General features: G+C 44.3%; 1 protein-coding gene across 5 annotated transcripts in view; it reads left to right on the top strand.

The window, feature by feature from the left end:
• Wdr20 (WD repeat domain 20) overlaps positions 1-17574 on the top strand; it is a 61164-nt gene that overhangs the window by 17914 nt on the left and 25676 nt on the right. For 4 of the 5 annotated variants that reach the window (XM_052185014.1, XM_052185012.1, XM_052185013.1 and 1 more), the window contains exon 2: positions 16479-16661. In XM_052185014.1, coding sequence (XP_052040974.1) covers positions 16479-16661 — 183 coding nt within the window. Of the gene's footprint in view, positions 1-16478; positions 16662-17574 lie in introns of those variants that run through there. The other variant, XR_007978291.1, reaches the window with a different exon arrangement.

The following is a 17574-nucleotide window of genomic DNA, read 5'->3' as shown; positions in this document are numbered from 1 at the left end:
GTCACAGCTGTCACAGACGCATGACGGGTATTCCAGTGGCCCTTGTTAGCTTGAAACTCAGGGTTGGCCTGCTAAGAGACCCCTAGCTGTTGATCATAGCCATCACCCCTCATGCAATTGGCTGAGCTGACAGGAAGCTCTGCTCTGAGGTCTGTTTTGCTATTTCTCAGAGCACATATTTTCTGTGACCCTACACTAGGCCATAATATACCTTTAAAACAAGTTTATTTTTATGTCATATGTAAGTGTCTATATTTGTGCTTATGAGCTACCACTATGTGGGTGTTGGGAACTGAACCTAGGTCCCCTGTAAGAGCTTCAAGTGCTTTTAACTGCTGAGCTGTCTCTCCAGCCCCCACAACTTGCTTTTACACTGTCTTCATTATTTAACGTCAAGAATTGGTTTTGAGAAATTAGTCACTGAGAATTTAGTTGCTATGTAAATACTGATAGGATTTAATTTACATAAACATAAACTAAGATAGCCATGAGGTGAGGTAAGTTAGGACCAGTATAGATGCCAGTGTAGGATGAAAGGGAATATGTGTGATGCTACTAGAAACCTTTTGACATGTAGTTAGTCTCTCCCCCCCCCGCCCCCCCCCCCGTCTGTCTCTCTGTCTTTGTCTCTCTCTCCTTCTGTCTCTCCCTCTGTCTGTCTGCCTTGTATTTTCCTTTCCCATGTATTTATTTGGGGATGGTTATATATCGAGATCAGGGGGCAGCTTGCGTGAGTTGTGGGTTCCTGAGCTCAAACTCTGGTCATCGGGCATGGCAGCAAGTGCTTCTGCCCTACCCATTGCTCCTCTCAGCCCTCGTCTTTCTCCCCCTCTTTCTCCTTCCCTTCTTTCATCCTTTTCTTTTTTTCCTTTCTCTCTCTCCTCTCCTTCCTCCTCCTTTGTCTTTTCTTCCTCCTCCTATCCCTCCTCTTTCTCTTCTAATTCCTCTTTTCTTCCTCCTTTTCTGTAGGTTACCCTGGCCTAGCTCACTGTGCTGCTCAGCTTGGCCTTGAATGCGTAACAGTCAGTCTTCTTTCTCTAGCTTCCTAAGGCCACTCTGCCCAGCTTGAAAAATAGTTTCTAAGAATAAATTTATAGGAGTTGGGTTTGTGTGAAAGGAAAGATTATCACTCTATGCTGACAAGCTGCTCTTTGTGATGTCTGCCAGTTACACTCTGAGGTGCCAGCTGAGGCCGCCATGTTTGTTGTTCTTCAAGGCTGCAGTTTGACTGTCTTCTGTTGGGTTACTAGGACTGTAGAAAGAAAGGCCTACTAACTTTTACACACTTGTGTCTCTAATGTGGTAGGAAGAAAGAAGTGTGTGAGTGGCTCCTGCTGACTTGGCCTATAAAAGAAGTCATGTCTCCTTCCAGGGTTGGAATAGAGTAGTTGGTGGAAAGAAGCTGATAAGTGACAGAGTTGAAGGACCGCACTGGTGCCACGGGAGCCGGGCGGTTGTGACTGGAGATGGTAGAGAGCACAGCTCTCAGGCCTTGGCTGCAGCCTTCTAGTGTTCTTGACCACTTGTTTTCATAGCTGGTCTCCATTAATATGTACAGTATATTCAGTGACCTTTCCTACCAATCTCTTGCTTCTTCTTTGATAACATAGCAATATAGTAAATCCAAAAATGCCATCATTTAATAAATAATTATTTGTGCAATTTATTTATTTATTTATTTATTTATGAATGAGATGACATCTCACTATGTAGCTTTGACTACACAAGAACTCAGACCAGGCAGGCCTTGAACTCAGAGTTCATCTACCTTTTCTCTCCTTTCTGAGGACTGGATTAAATAAAACTTCACAGCACCACCATGCCTGGTCTCTGCATTATTTTTTTGAAGTCCATATTAATTTACTTTACAGTTCCTCGTTCCATCTGTGTTTGGGTCCTTGAACACAAGACAGACAGACTCCTCTGTTTCTCAGTGCAGTACTTCTTGCAGCATATTCAAACATGAATTTTTAAAAAGGCATGAGCTAACTAGATCCTGCATGTCCTCCTCTGAGGTCTAGCCTGATATAGTCCTCACCCTGCAGCAAGGAAATCTGTCTTTGCAACAGACAGAAATCTGCAACCAATGAAAATGCAGAGTTCTGGAACCCAGTCCTAATAGACACATTGACAACACAACTCCTGTACATAAGACTCACAAATGATTGCAGAAGAGAGGGTCTGCAGACAGAGACACAGGGTTTGCTGTGAGGGTGTGTCTCCTAGGAAGGTCAGAAGCTCCACTCATAAAGCCTCACCAACACAATGCCTGAACATGAGCCCAGTAAGGAGGTCACCAGTAGACATGCTAATGTGGAAAGGGAAAAACTTGTGAGGCCTCAGTTCACCTAGAACTACAGGCAGCTAAGGAATGCTGAGAGCAGGAGAAATAGTCTTCCCTGGGGAAAAACACACCCGACTGACTATCCAGTAAGTATATATTGTATATATGCTTCAGAGTTAAATCTGGAATTCCTAGTGGTAGACAGTCTAGATGAGCTAGGGATGGTGGCATACTCTTTTAATCCTAGCATTTGGAAGGTGAACTCTGTGAGTTTGAGGCCAGCCTGGACTACAGAGCTAGACAGACCCTGTCTCAATAAAATAAAATAAAATAAAATAAAAATAAAATAAAATAAAATATAAAACAAAATAAAATCCTGAAGAAAGACAAACAGAAAACAGATGAAGTTAGCCTAAGCTCGCTTCTGCGGATGGCACAGTATCTAAAGCTCTTGCCACCAAGCCTTTTAGGTTCTACAGGGTGGAATGAGAAAAATGACTCCCCAGATTGCTCCCTGACTTCCACAGGTGCACCACACATGAAGCTCAAGTCCTATAGAGAAATCAGTGGATGCAATGATTTTTTTTTTAAAAGTGTGATTGTGAACACTGTGAAACAGGCTGCCACCGCCTGTCCCTGGGCTTCCGAAGCCACAACCCATTCCTTGTCTCTCTGGCGGCCATCTGTCCCTGGACTTCCCTTTCCTGTAGGGTAAAGAATTGTAAGGAGACTGAAAGGCTGCATAACAGGGGATTTGGGGATTGCTTTGTGTTACCCAGCAGCTGAAAATAGGAAAGTGTAAAAAGTCATTAATGTGCTTTGTCATGTATAATATCCTAAAGCTTGCCTAAAGGTCAGGAAAACAATAGCATGACACTTAAGCAGCCTGTAGGAACGATTACTCTGGTGACTGACTGTTTGTTCAATACAGAATTTTTGTAGACCAGGCTGGCCTAGAACTCACAGAGATTCACCTGCCTCTACCTCCCCAGCTCTGAGATTAAAGGCTTGTGCCACTATGCCTGGCCAGTCCCTGATTATTCTTTCTTTTCTTTTCTTTTCTTTTCTTTTCTTTTCTTTTCTTTTCTTCTCTTCTCTTCTCTTCTCTTCTCTTCTCTTCTCTTCTCTTCTCTTCTCTTCTCTTCTCTTCTCTCTTCTTCTTCTTCTTCTTCTTCTTCTTCTTCTTCTTCTTCTTCTTCTTCTTCTTCTTCTTCTTCTTCTTCTTCTTTTTTTTTTTTGGATTTGGTTTTTTCAAGACAGGGTTTCTCTGTGTAGCCCTGGCTGTCCTGGAACTCACTCTGTAGACCAGGCTGGCCTCAAACTCCGAAATCCACCTGCCTCTGCCTCCCAGAGTGCTGGGATTACAGGCATGCACCACCACCGCCCGGCAGTCCCTGATTCTTTATGTCTTTAATTGATCAATGCTATCTCTGCACTTTTACAAAGGCACAGACTTTCCCTCTTCCTGCCTCTTTCAAGGAGAACTTTATTATTGATTTATTGTGAACTGTTGTGTGATTTGTTTGAGGCAGGGTTTCACTGTGAAGTTCTGGCTGGCCTGGACTTGCTGCAGCACACCTGTCTTGGCCTCCTGGGGGCTGGAGTTGTACTTGGGGTTGTAAGTGTGTGCTAGCATGCCTAGCTTCTTCAGGGAGAGCCTTAAAAATGCTTCCCCACTCTCCAATACAGTCTTATAATAAGGATGACCTTGATCTTCTGATTCTTTTGCCTTTCAAGTGCTAGAATTTTAAATGTGTTAGTAATCCCTCTTTATGTTGGAGTCAAACCTGAGTTTTGTGCTTGCTAGACACACGTTCTATTGACTATGCTGTATCTCCATCCTGCTTGGTTGGTTGGTTGGTTAGTTGGTGTAAAACAGTCTCATACTGTAGCTCAGGCTACCCTGGAACTCACTATGTAGTTCAGGGTGCTTCAACCTCCATCATATCCTACAAAATAGTTATTTTCTTAGAGTTTAACATGGGTATCTTTTGCAAAAATAAAAGCATTTTCTTTCTTTCCATTTGAGATATTGGCAGTCCTGTTTGGAATAGAACTACATACCTCTATGCATATTTAACAGAAGGATCTATTAAAAATAGGTTATTTGAATATGCCAGCATTTTAATGTGATGAGATCTGGTGTTAGAATGTGTGCAAATTGAATTTATCTAATGTTTATTCATAGTTTTTCTTTAATGAAGGAATTAGTATTTCATTAGCTTAAGTGAGACACCAGGACAGCAATTTGTAGTGAGTGACTCTTTTTGTGATGAGCAGGAATCTGTACACCAAGTGCCACAGAAGGAGGAGGTTGGTAGAGATGCAGTTTAGCAGCTTATAATAGTCATTAAAAAACTACTCTATACCTGGGCAGGGTGGCACATGCCGAAAATATTCCCAGCCTCTGGGAGGCAGAGGTAGAACACTCTTGAGTTTTAAATTGGCTTGGGCTACATAAAGAGATTTGTCAAACAAAGAAAAATAAGGAGGGTTGAGGGCGTGGACAAAAGAACTTAGAAGAAAAACTATTCTGAGAAAAAAAGAAGTAGATTTTATATTGTTAACAGTTTGGGTTTATTTTTTAGTGAAAAGCTGCCTTGGGAAGAATGGCATATGATACAGCAGAAGCTTGTCATCCTAGCGGACAGCTGCTGACAGTGCGGGGCCTGGGAGAGGATGCCGGCTTGCTCTCCTGCTGGCTTCCGTGTCTCCCTAAGGAGCCATTCTGGGATTGTTGCTTCAAACTGTTGTGCCTGTTGTGAGCTCGCACCCCTTCCCACTAGCGGACAGAGGGGATGCGCTCGCCTGCCTCTGACATCACGTTGATTGCCTGTGTTCTTAGTAGCTCGCTCTTTATTGCTTCTGTTTCTACCTGGTTCCCTGCCTTATCTTGGCCTTGCTGCTGCTGCTGCACATTTGAAACACGTCTGGCATGTGGTGTCAGGCACTCATCCCAGGTCAGCTCATCAGAGCATGCTAGCAGGCACCTTGCCAAATGTTTGTTTTGGAGACAGTGACTGGATCTGGAATGCCAGGCAAAATGTGTGCTGTGTGCTAGTATGTACAAGCACTAAGGAGTGACTACAACTAGGGAGGGAAAGCACTGTCACATTCTGGAAAGTCATACTGGAAAGAAAGCATATCAAAAAAGTAGGTCAGTAAGAATTGTCCTGGTTCTCTTCATTTATATCTTGTCCACAAGCCTGTAAGACAGTTAGTCTTTATGTGTTCACAAGGGGAATTAACTTAACTCGTGTACTTTTTAAGTGCCGGGAATTATGTTGGGAACCACACATTATCACCCCCCTCTAGTGAAATTAGTACGTCTGGGCTAAACTGAGCAAGAGTGGAACAGCTGATTACCACAGCACACAGAGATGGCAGCTTAGATGGAAACACCACCTTCAGGGGGACAGTTGAGCCTGCCCTGGTTCTCTCACTTGGTTCCTCTATACCTAATGCTGTTCCCTGGTTATGGCATAGGAGCTGCAGTAGTAGCTGTTACACAGGCATAGTATATTGGGTCAAGAACTGATGTACATACTGTACTGCAAACTCTAAAGGCCCTACAAGTATTTGCTGTGGGAGTTTGTGTGGGGTTTGAAGGGTTTTATTTGGTTTGGTTTGGATTTTGTTTGTTTGGTTTTCTGTTTTTATAGATGGATACCCAAGAAGGTAGTTAGTTGTAGCATTTTAGTGAGCAGAAGGATTGTGTTTGTATCTATGAGTCTCTTCTGGCTCTCTTGGCTCCTTTTGTTGTTGTTGTTGTTTTGGTGTGTTTGTTTTGGTTTTTTCAAGACAGGGTTTCTCTGTGTAGCCCTGGCTGTCCTGGAACTCACTCTGTAGACCAGGCTGGCCTTGAACTCAGAAATCCGCCTGCCTCTGCACCAGGTGCAGTGTTAGGAGATAGAGTGGTTAGTAATGTAGACAAGACAAGATGCTGACCCTTGAAACACAGAGACTGTTTCGTTGATTGGCATTGCTATCCCTGCTGAGATAAGTGAGTCCAAGCCTACTGACTTCTTAGTTTGCTGTTTGCTGATATGTATGCAGATACACACATCCATGGGTGCCGCGTGTGTATGTGTGTGTGTGTGTGTGTGTGTGTGTGTGTGTATCTCATACAAGTACTTGGCTTTTTACATAGTGATTTTTTTTTGTTGTTTGTTTTTGGAAACAGTTTCTCTGTGTAGCCTTGGGTCTGGTACTCACTTTGATGAAGCTGACTTTAAACTCAGCCACCTGCCTCTGCCTCCCCAGTTCTTCACATAGTGTTAATGCTAACTAAGTGTGCAGGTATTTGGATGTGACTGTTGAACAGAAAGGACTGACCGACCGTGAGAAAGGTGAATCATGTGGATGCTTTGCAAGATTAAACTGCCTCAAGGGCAGGTAGACGGAGGTTTGACTGCTGACATCTGCACTTGTTGTACAGCTATTGCTTGTGTTACCCATTTGCCTCTCAGTATATTACATATGGAGGTAGTGAACATAGTAGAGAATTTCTTTTTTTTTTTAAAGATTTATTTATTTATTAAATGTAAGTACACTGTAGCTATCTTCAAACACTCCAGAAGAGGGATTCAGATCTCATTATGGATGGTTGTGAACCACCATGTGGTTGCTGGAATTTGAACTCCGGACCTTCGGAACAGCAGTCGGTGCTCTTAACCGCTGAGCCATCTCACCAGCCCTAGTTGAGAATTTCTAATGTCTGTGTGGTATTTTTGTCACTAGGCAGTTGCTCACTCAGCTCTGACTGCTTAGTGTCCCCTGTGGCTTACAAAGTGTGGTGATCTGAATGCGCTCGGCCCTTTCAAAGTGGCACTGTGAGGAGGTGTGGTCTTGATGGAGAAAGAGTGTTGCTGTGTAGGCGGGCTTTATGGTGTCCTAGTGCTCAAGCCCTGCCCAGTGTGGAAGAGAGTTCCCTCTTGGCTGCTGTAGAAGCCAGTCTCCTCCTTCCAATCAAGACAGAATTCTGGGCTCCTCCAGCACCATGCCTGCCTGGATGCTGCCATGCTTCCCACTATGATGATAATGGACTAAACCTTCGAAACTGCAAGTCAGCCCCAATTAAATGTTTTTCTTTTATAAGAGTTGCCTTAGTTATGGTGTCTCTCTCTCTTTTTTTTTCCCCCAGACAGGGTTTCTCTGTGTAGCCCTGGCTGTCCTGAACTCACTCTGTAGACCAGGCTGGCCTTGAACTCAGAAATCCGCCTGCCTCTGCCTCCCAAGTGCTGGGACTACAGGTGTGCGCCACCATCACCCGGCTAGTTATGGTGTCTCTTAAAGCAATAAAATTCTAACTAAGGCAGAAAGCTTTAGTTTTTTTTTCCAGTTCCAGAACTTGAGTGGGCCAGCCCCAGGCATTGGCTTTGTACTAATTCTTGGTAAGTACTAGAAGCCTCAAGTCTAAGTTAGCACTATGGAACAATCTTTATAAAGCAGTTTATTTTGGATTTCATGTTTTAAGATAACATGCCTGTAGCTCACCTTTTCCCCTCCAAAGTTGGTATTTTTTTGTGAGCTTGGAAAGAACATTTTTATCCTTCTTATCTCAGATATAATCAAGAGGAATGATAGTAGAGGCCTGTGAGACAGCCCAGTGGGGAATCCTGGGAACTCACAGAGTTGTCCTCTGACCTCAGCAGATGTGCTGTGGCATTAGTTGTCTCTCCACCCCTATATCATGCAAACATACAAACATGGTCATAAAAGTGATACTGTAAAATACCAGTTCTAAAGATTTTCAGAATGGCATGATGGTAACCTTTGGTACCACTCAACTTCCTGTCCCCCCCCCCCCCCGTTTTTTAAATTGTATATTTTCTTTTTTTTATTCAATATATTCTTTATTTACATTTCAAATGATCTCCCCCTTCCTGGGTCCCCCCCTCCCTGAAAGTCCCATAAGCCCTCTTCCCTCCCCCTGTTCCCCAATCCACACCTTCCCACTTCCCTGTCCTGGTATTCCTCTACACTGCTGCACTGAGCCTTTCCAGGACCAGGGGCCTCTCCTTCCTTCTTCTTGGGCTTTATTTGATATGTGAATTGTGCCTTGGGTATTCCAAGCTTCTAGGCTAATATCCACTTATCAGTGAGTGTATACCATGAGTGTTTTTTTGTGATTGGGTTACCTCACTTAGGATGATATTCTCCAGTTCCATCCATTTGTCTAAGAATTTCATGAATTCATTGTTTTTAATGGCTGAATAGTACTCCATTGTGTATATATACCACATTTTCTGTATCCATTCCTCTATTGAGGGACATCTGGGTTCCTTCTAGCTTCTGGCTATTATAAATAGGGCTGCTATGAACATAGTGGAACATGTAACCTTATTACATGCTGGGAAATTACATGCCCACGAGTGGTATAGTGGGGTCCTCTGGTAGAATCATGCCCAGTTTTCTGAGGAACCACCAAACTGATTTCCAGAGTGGTTGTACCAGCTTGAAACCCCACTAGCAGTGGAAGAGTGTTCCTCTTTCTCCACATCCTTGCCAGCACCTATTTTCTTCTGAATTTTTGATCTTAGCCATTCTGACTGGTGTGAGGTGAAATCTCAGGGTTGTTTTGATTTGCATTTCCCTGATGACTAAGGATGTTGAACATTTCTTTAGGTACTTCTCTGACATTCGATATTCCTCAGGTGAAAATTCTTTGTTTAGCTCTGTACCCCATTTTTTAATGGGGTTATTTGGCCCTCTGGAGTCTACCTTCTTGAAATCTTTGTATATCTTGGATATAAGCCCTCTGTTTGATGTAGGTTTGATAAAGATTCCCCCCCCCCCTTTTATTTTTGGTTTTTCAAGACAGGGTTTCTCTGTGTAGCTCTGGCTATCCTGGAACTCACTCTGTAGACCAGGCTCGAACTCAGAAATCCACCTGCCTTTGCCTCCTAAGTGCTGGGATTACAGGCGTGCGCCACCACCACCTGGCTCTTTTCCCTTTCTGTAAGGGATCTTCTTAGGCTGTTTGCTTCGGCAGCCTTCTGGCCATTTTATTGAACTTTCTAAAAAAGGAGTTGGACTTTGACATTGTATGGAGTATTGTTAAACTATACCACTAATAATGTGGTCGTAGTGAGGACACTCTGAAGGTCAGGGGAAAGACCACCTAGATGAGAGGAAGAAGCAGTGCTGTGCAAGACTTGGGAGATCTGTGTAGAAACTGCAGTAGGGAAAGGTTTCTAGGCAAAAGATGGAATATAAAGCCAGGCTGGCAGGCATGCACAGGCAGAAAGCTGTGGGAGGCTGGATGGCTCAACTGTCCTATCCTTGCAAAAAGAGCCCTGGAAGTTTTGCTTGAGAGCGACCTAGGGATTTCTCAAGATGAGTCTGGCAGTTTGTATGGGACTTGGACAAGACAGGAGAGGGTAGAAGGAACTGGCACAGACCAGGCATGCTGTCTTACTTAGCTAGGGTTTCCTTGCTGTGAAGAGACACTATGACCATAGCAACTCTTATAAAGGAAAACATTTAACTGAGGCTGACTTTCAGTTTCATTGGTTCAGTCCATTATTATCTTGTTGATTGTACAACAAGAGTTGTACACTCTTGATCTGAAGGCAGCAAGGAGGGACTGGATGTGTTCCACACCAGGCATAATTGAGCATTTAAGACCTCAAAGCCCCACCTCCACAGTGAGGTATTACCTCTGATAAGACCACACCTCATAATAGTGCCACTCCCTATAAGCATTCATGCGTCAGCGTATGGGGGCCAAATCTATTATCCACTGCAGAGGCCGAGCGAGCCGTGCTGGGTCAGAATGGGATGGGCAGGCTTTAGGTGAACCCTGAAACTGTCATTTGAGCAGGGAGTGCTAGAGCACAGCATTTCAGAGGGGAGGAGTGGGATTAGGTGTGAGAAAGGTGTGATCTTACAAAGCACTCTCTCCAGCTGAGCATTTTAATTGTTAACTTGGCGATAAAAGGATATTTTAAGGCTGGAGATGGCTCAGCGGATAAGAACACTGACTGCTCTGCCAGAGGTCCTGAGTTCAATTCCCAGCAACCACATGGTGGCTCACAACCATCTGTAATGGGATCCGATGCCCTTTTCTGGTGAGTCTAAAGATAGTGACAGTGTAGTCAAATTCATACAATAAATACATCTAGGGAAAAAAGAGGTTTTTAGTCTTTTTTTTGGAAAAAGACTTGTTTGTCCTTAAGTGTCTTTCAAATGTGGATGGGAAGCAGAATAAAATTCACCTTTATCATTTGTTCCCATAACACATTTAGGATCTGTCATTTAACACATATTTTCAAAAGAAGTCAGATGTTTTTCATATCATATCAAATGCTCTGGACACCCTAGAGGATCGACTAGCGAGTTCCCTCAAAGAAAGCTCAATGCAGGCCCATGTGATGTGGCATGGCTGTGCCACACATAGGCCCCAGTCAGGGGCTCCCCACTGAGCCATGGGAGCTAGGCTGCTCCTGACCAATAAATATCCTGTTAGCTTAGCAGCATTCCCCAGTGAGCCAGGCAGGCAGGGTAGAAGTGTGAACTGCAAAGAACAATTCCTTACCTATCTTACTTCAGGAAAAGAATCCTCAGAGAATCTGTGGCCCAAGGAAGAGAAAAATCAGAATTATTAAAGAATTCTTACTGCCTAGAACTTTGGTCGTTGGCTCTGATTGCCTCCTGGGATTATCTTAGCTCACTAAAGTTTTTATTTATCCATAAGAGGGTTTGACTTAGTTGAGCATGGCGGACATAGAAAAAGGATGTTTTATTGTGTGCACTGTATGGCTGGCCAGAAGAGAGTGTTGGATTTCCTGAAACTGGAGTTACAGATGTTGTTAGCCACCATGTGGACTAACTCAGGTCCTCTGCTAGAGCAGCTTGTGCTCCTGGCACTGAGCCATCTCTCCAAGTCCTCCAGTTTGTAAAGGATTGGGTCTCACTGTTCAACTCTCCGTTGTTTTGTTTGATTGTCAAAGCCCCCCAAGTGCTTGCAGGTGCATACACCCAGGTTGTGGGGTTCATTCTGCATTTGCTTCTTTTTGAAATGGGGTTTCACACTATAGATCAGGCTGGAATTTGTCAATCTCTTGCCTCAGACTGGATTGAAAGATGTTATGTTTGGATTTGGGTTTTCTATAGTTTGAGACAGGACAGGCCTCATATGGCATAAGTTAGCCTCGGGCTTTGAATTTTATTGCTGCCCTGTGACAGGATCTTACTTTGCCCAGGCTGACCTCTAGCTCATTTTATAACCGAGGATAATCTTGGCTCTTTGGTCTTCTTGCCCTAACTCTCAAGGGCTAGGGTCTCTGGTCTGGCAGGCCTGGCACGTAATGCATTGTTAAAGCATTGCTTAAGATGTTTACTAAGTTGAAGACTAATGAATATGATGAGATTAATAACTCCATATGCAGAACTCTGAACTCATACACACTTTTAACATTGAAAACAATCAAAGAATAATAGATATAGTTTTGTCAGTATTTCTTATAGTAAATATTGAGTGTTTGCTCAAGATTTGGGTGGATGCTCTATTGAGGCTAGAAACCAAATATGACTTGATTTTTAAAACTGGTAAGAAGTCTAAAGAAACTGGCTTTGAGCCGGGCAGTGGTGGCGCACGCCTGTAATCCCAGCACTTGGGAGGCAGAGGCAGGCGGATTTCTGAGTTCAAGGCCAGCCTGGTCTACAGAGTGAGTTCCAGGACAGCCAGGGCTATACAGAGAAACCCTGTCTTGAAAAAAGCAAAAAACCAAAAAAAATTAAAGAAACTGGCTTTGTGACAAATTCATGTTTAAAAGAGTTCAGATGCAAAGCATATAGAAGCCACTAGGAAGCTGAAAGCCAAAAGCTGGATTTGTAGACCAGTGTACTGTACCCTAAAGTTCTACTCCTTAAGGGACTTGTTATTGTACATGTCCAGACACCTGAGCGCCAGAAGAGAGCATCGGACCCCATGACAGATGGTTGTGAGCCACCATGTCGTTGCTGGGGATTGAACTCAGGACCTCTAGCAGAACAGCTGGTGCTCTTAACCACTGAGCAGTCTTCTCTCCAGCCCTGGGTGAGAAAGTTTTAAAGTCAGTCCTATACCACTCTTGCTACATACAGAAGAGACGCAGCTGGGCCCTAGGTCATGACAACATATAAAGGTAATCCTGCAGCTGGAGGTAAGGCTCAGGGGAAGAGCGTGTGTGGCCTTCCAGAGGGCCTGGCTCAGGGTAAGAGTGTGTGTGGCCTTTCAGAGGACCTGGCTCACTCCTAGGAGGTCACAGTGATAATGTGCTTTAGTCCCAGTGGATCTGACGCCCTCTGGCTCGGCAGGTGTGCATACAGGCAAATCACCTGTACATATAAAATAAGAATAAATCTTAAAGAATGAAAAATTCTGAAGCCATGCAGGAGCTTAAGCATTTAGACTTTGTGGGATTATTGAAGTACTTGGGAACTTGGATAAACTGAGGAGCACAGAGTAGTAGCCAAGAGAACATTGGGCCCTAAGAGTGACTGGCAAGATTCCTGAAGGTGACCACGGAGACTACTGTAGCTAAGGGCATGGCACAGGAAAGCTGCAGAAAGAGGCTCTGTTCCCCAAGGTGGCATGGTGGCCCAGAGAGTAACTGAAGGTAGAGGAGAGCACTGGGTCCTGACCCTGCAGCCCACCATAGTCTTTTCTCAGACATGAAGGGCTAACAGTGTCAGTACCTAGTGTGGGGCTGCTCTGTAGGAAGTGCTCTGAAAAGAGAATTGCTGCTTCCTGAAAGAAGAGGGGAGTGTGGCAAACAGGGAGGTTTCATGCTTAGATTAGTGACAGGAAAAAGCTAGCTGTCAAGAGGTAAGATTGGATTTAAAACTAAGTTTGCACTTAATGTTACAAGTTTGAAAGTCTGAATTTTCCCCAATTGCCAGATGGCTTGGAGCCGGGAAGCTGTTTACTAGGGAGTGATAACCCCTTGAAGCAGGGCAGAGACTGCCTCAGGAAGTGACTACTGCTATTCGCCCCAAGTAGTGCCACACAAACAGTGGAGAGGAAGTAGGATAGAAATACACAGAGCTAGGTGATTGGCTCTTGAGAGAAGAGACAGCCATGCTGTTTGAACTGTGTGGTAGCCTTTTCTTCTGCCTAGGCTAGATTCCAGAGATCTCGAGTACCAATAGGAGAGTCCATGAAGTATTAGAAAAGTAATTTTTGTGTGTGGAGAGTCACTTCAGGCCTCACAGTAATTCTGTTTGGGGTAGGTAGCACAGTGCCTGGCATGCCATTAGGGGAGAGGAGCTTGCATAGAAGAGTAGTCTGAGGTAGGAGAGAGCAAGGGTCCGGCTGTGTGGTCCTGAGTTCAATTCCCAGCAACCACATGGATCACAACCATCTGTAATGGAATCTGATGCCCTCTTGTGGCACACAGGTGTGTATGCAGATAGAGCACTCCTATACATTAAATAAATCTTAAAAAAAACAAAACAAACAAAAAAAAAACCTTTCTCATTCATCTTTCTTGTTAATTTTTTTTGGGTAGGGGTGACTGTGGTTTTGAGACAGGAGTCTCAAAATGTAGCCCTAGCTATCCTGGAATTGCTCTGAAGACCAGCCTGGCCTGGAATTCAGAGATCTCCTGCTTCTGTCTTCTGTCTCCCAGCTGCTAGGATTAAAGGTGTGTGCCACCACTGCCTGACTCCAATTGTTAGTTTAAAAAAATTGTTAGACAGGCCAGCCTAGTCCACAGAGAAAACTTGTCTCAAAAAGTTAAAAACAAAACAAAATAAACAAACAAAAAAACTGGATGGGAATGATGGGTCAGAGGCTAAAAGTATTCATTGCCTTTCCAAAGGACTTTGATTTGATTCCCAGAATCCACACTGGGTCACACAACCATCTAATTCCAATTCCAGGGCATCTACTGCCCTTTTCTGGCCTTCTCAGGCATGCATGTGATATATATGGGACATTTCTAAAAGCAGTAATTGAGTAGTTTGAATTTTCTTCTCTAGGTGCCAGTTGTATTACTTCACCCATTTTTCCTTGTGCTGCTGTCTTCATTGTTGTGGGATGGCTCGCTCACACTGTTTCCTCGGTCTGGAATGTTCTGGCCCAGCCTCTGGGGCCCAGCAGGAGTCTTCTTCCCTCCAGTCTCATGGGTCCACTTAGGTGCTTTCTGCTGCTGATCCTCAGATTCTACCCATCCTCCCTGCAACAAGGCGGAAGCCCTTTTGTTTGAACCAGTGTTCACTGTACATGTCGGTGCTGTCTCCTGTGCACTTTCCCTGGTTCTGTATTCCACTGAGTCCACTGTTGGTGGAACAGGAAGTCTCACCGTGTTTTTGGTTGGTTTATGTTTTGAGGCGAGATCCCACTGTGTGGCCCTGAACTCTGAGACCTGGCTGCCCTCTGCCTTTCAGATGCTGGGAGTAAAGGTGTGCACCTTATCTGTGCCCCAATAGAGGTGACTGGGAGGTAACCTGCCCACCTCCTCTGTGATGGCTTCCAAGGCAGCGTGCCCTCAAGTGTCCTAACCGTGAAATCCTGGCTTCCAGCTTACTCATAGTCACAGTTCTGAATCCTCTTTTCCACTAAGGATTCGTTATTGGGGAGTCAAACATAGTAAGTCAGATAGTGTCACAGGCCCTTTTGGAAGAAAAGAGGGTACTGGGGTCTGTACAGTGGTGCCGGGGTGAAGAGGAAGTGAGAATAGACAGACATGCTTAAGAGAGACGGTGTCTCCATTTGTGCTTTTGTCTTTCCCTTTTTAGTTACTTACTTTAAATGTCTGTGTGTCTGTGTCTGTGTCTGTGTAGGTGTGTAAAGGCTTATTAGGCTTGGCAGCAAGCACCTGTACCCACTGAGCCATCTTACTGGCCCTCCACCTATGATTTTCAAACATAGGGGGTGTGGCTTGCTGATTCAGCAGAAACAACCTAGCATATTGCGCTTGCATGGGACACTTCTTGAAGAAAATATGCTTTTTGCAAAAGAAAGGAAACCTGTCAATCTACATTCAATCCCTGTGGCCCAGGTAGTCGAAGCAGAAGCAGAGCCCTGACTTGTATAACTTGTCTGCCAGCCTCTGGGCTCCACATGTCTCCTGGGGATGTGCACACAATAAAGGAGAAAAAAAAGGCACACACTTCATCCCAGCACTCGAGAGGCCGAGACAGGTGGATCTCTATGAGTCCAAGGCCAGCCTGGTCTACAGATTGAGTTCTAGGACAGCCAGGGCAACACAGAAAACCTATCACAAAAATTGAAAAAAAAAAATGTAATGTGGGGAATTGGGGACCCATTGAAAAGTCACTTTTTCTGGGCAGTGGTGTCGCACGCCTTTAATCCCAGCACTTGTGAGGCAGAGGCAGGCAGATTTATGAGTTCGAGGTCAGCCTGGTCTACAGAGTGAGTTCCAGGACAGCCAGGGCTACACAGAGAAACCCTGTCTCAAAAAAAAAAAAAAAAAAAAAAAAAAGGAAAAGAAAAGTGACTTTTAACTTGAGCCAGAAACTGTTTGTTTTTGACCTTGGAATGTATTAGATGTATTTTTTCCTCATCTGCTTTTGGTCAGCAGATCTGGGTTCCAATTCCAGCTCTAACATTTGCCAGGTAGGACAACGACTTAAAGGTGGTGGCAGCAGAGAAGGAAGGCTTACGTGACTGACTCCAGCAGTGCTTCTCAGATCTTGGGGCATCAGATCACCTGAGTGGCCTGTCAAACTATACCTCAGGGGCTACTGCCATCATTTCTAGGGCAGGGTCTGCAGCAGGGCGTGAGAGTGCATTCTGAGTTGCCTGGTAGTCTGTGGGCCATACTTGAGTAAGCTCTGGGTAACTGAGGCGTGGGCGTTTCGGTGCCGTAGACGTGCCTGAGCTTACCATGGATAGACTCACTGTGTTACACTTCTTGGAAGCATTTGGAAATGTGGAAGTTAGGGTCAAAGAGGTTTTCCTTCTGAAATTCAGGAGTCATTGCTACATGTATTTGAAGGAGGAAAAGTTGTGGAAATGACAGTTATGAATAAGTATTTTATGGTTAGTCTAACAATATCTAATTGACTACATGTGTGAAATTGATTTTGTAAAATATGCAGTGAGTGTTAAGTCACAGTTGAAGCAGTATTTTAAATAACATTGTTTAAAAAATTGTAGTTCATAATGGGATATGAAGTGGTTTGACTTAGCTTTCTCACCTTAGTGTGCTGTTTACTATATTATTTTTCTCTTTCCCTCCAGGCTGCTGACTTGAGTAAACCAATAGATAAAAGGATATACAAAGGAACGCAGCCCACTTGTCATGACTTCAACCACCTAACAGCCACAGCAGAGAGCGTCTCTCTCCTAGTGGGCTTTTCCGCAGGCCAAGTCCAGCTTATAGACCCAATCAAGAAAGAAACCAGCAAGCTATTTAATGAGGAAGTAAGTAGCGCCCCACCTCAGCTGCTGAGAGTTTCTGTGTTCTCGAAGGGAGCAGGCCTTTTCACAGTCTCAGCTGTCTTCACCTAGTATTATGCAGTTTAAATGTGGTAGATTAATGTTCTAAATGTGCTTTTCCTTGAAGTAATTGTTTGTGTGTTTGTACAGCAATGATCAGCTATCTACAGCAGGTACTTTAAAACCCTTCTGCATTGGGGGGGAGTGCAGGGGGAGGTGTCTCAGTGGGGGTAAAGTGTTACTTTGGGTTTCCAGCACCCACATAGAAAGCCAGGCATGGCCACTTGTATCTTTCATTCCAGCCCTGGGAAGTGGAGACTGAAGGGTCCCTGGGAGTTGATACTCAGCTAGTCTAGAGGAGTCAAGTGAACTCCAAGTTTCAGGGAGAGACCCTGCGTGTGTTTTTGTTTTTAAAGCTATATCACAGCAGAGGAAGCTGCAGCATGTTGACCTCTGGCCTCCACAGATACATGTGACATGCACATGCATCCCTTGTGTAACGGACGAGCATATTGACAACTTAAGATGGGATTTTTGTTTTCTTGTTGTTGTTGTTGTTGTTGTTGTGTTTTGTTTTTTGAGACTGGGCTTTGCTGTGTAGCCCTGAGTGGCCTGGAATTCACTATGAAGACCAGGATAGCCAGGAACTCACCGAGATCCTTCTGCCATTGCCTCCCAAGTGCTGGGATTAAAAGCTTGTGCCACCACACCCAGCTCTTGATATGTATATTTTAAACAAGAAACTACAGAATTCCAGGCATTGTTCACATCCTTGGATGGTCTCATTCAGAGGGAGTGACATGGTGGTGACATGTCCCCAGGCTGCTCAATTGCATCTTAAGCTACTGTGTGTGTATTCGACAGACATTTGGCTAAGGGGTAGCTTTTATGCTCTTGA

This window comes from Apodemus sylvaticus, chromosome 6 (assembly GCF_947179515.1).
Source record: "Apodemus sylvaticus chromosome 6, mApoSyl1.1, whole genome shotgun sequence".
Classification (NCBI taxonomy): domain Eukaryota; kingdom Metazoa; phylum Chordata; class Mammalia; order Rodentia; family Muridae; genus Apodemus; species Apodemus sylvaticus.
Note: the sequence above shows the minus strand (reverse complement) of the source record. Positions and strands in the feature narration are given on the sequence as shown.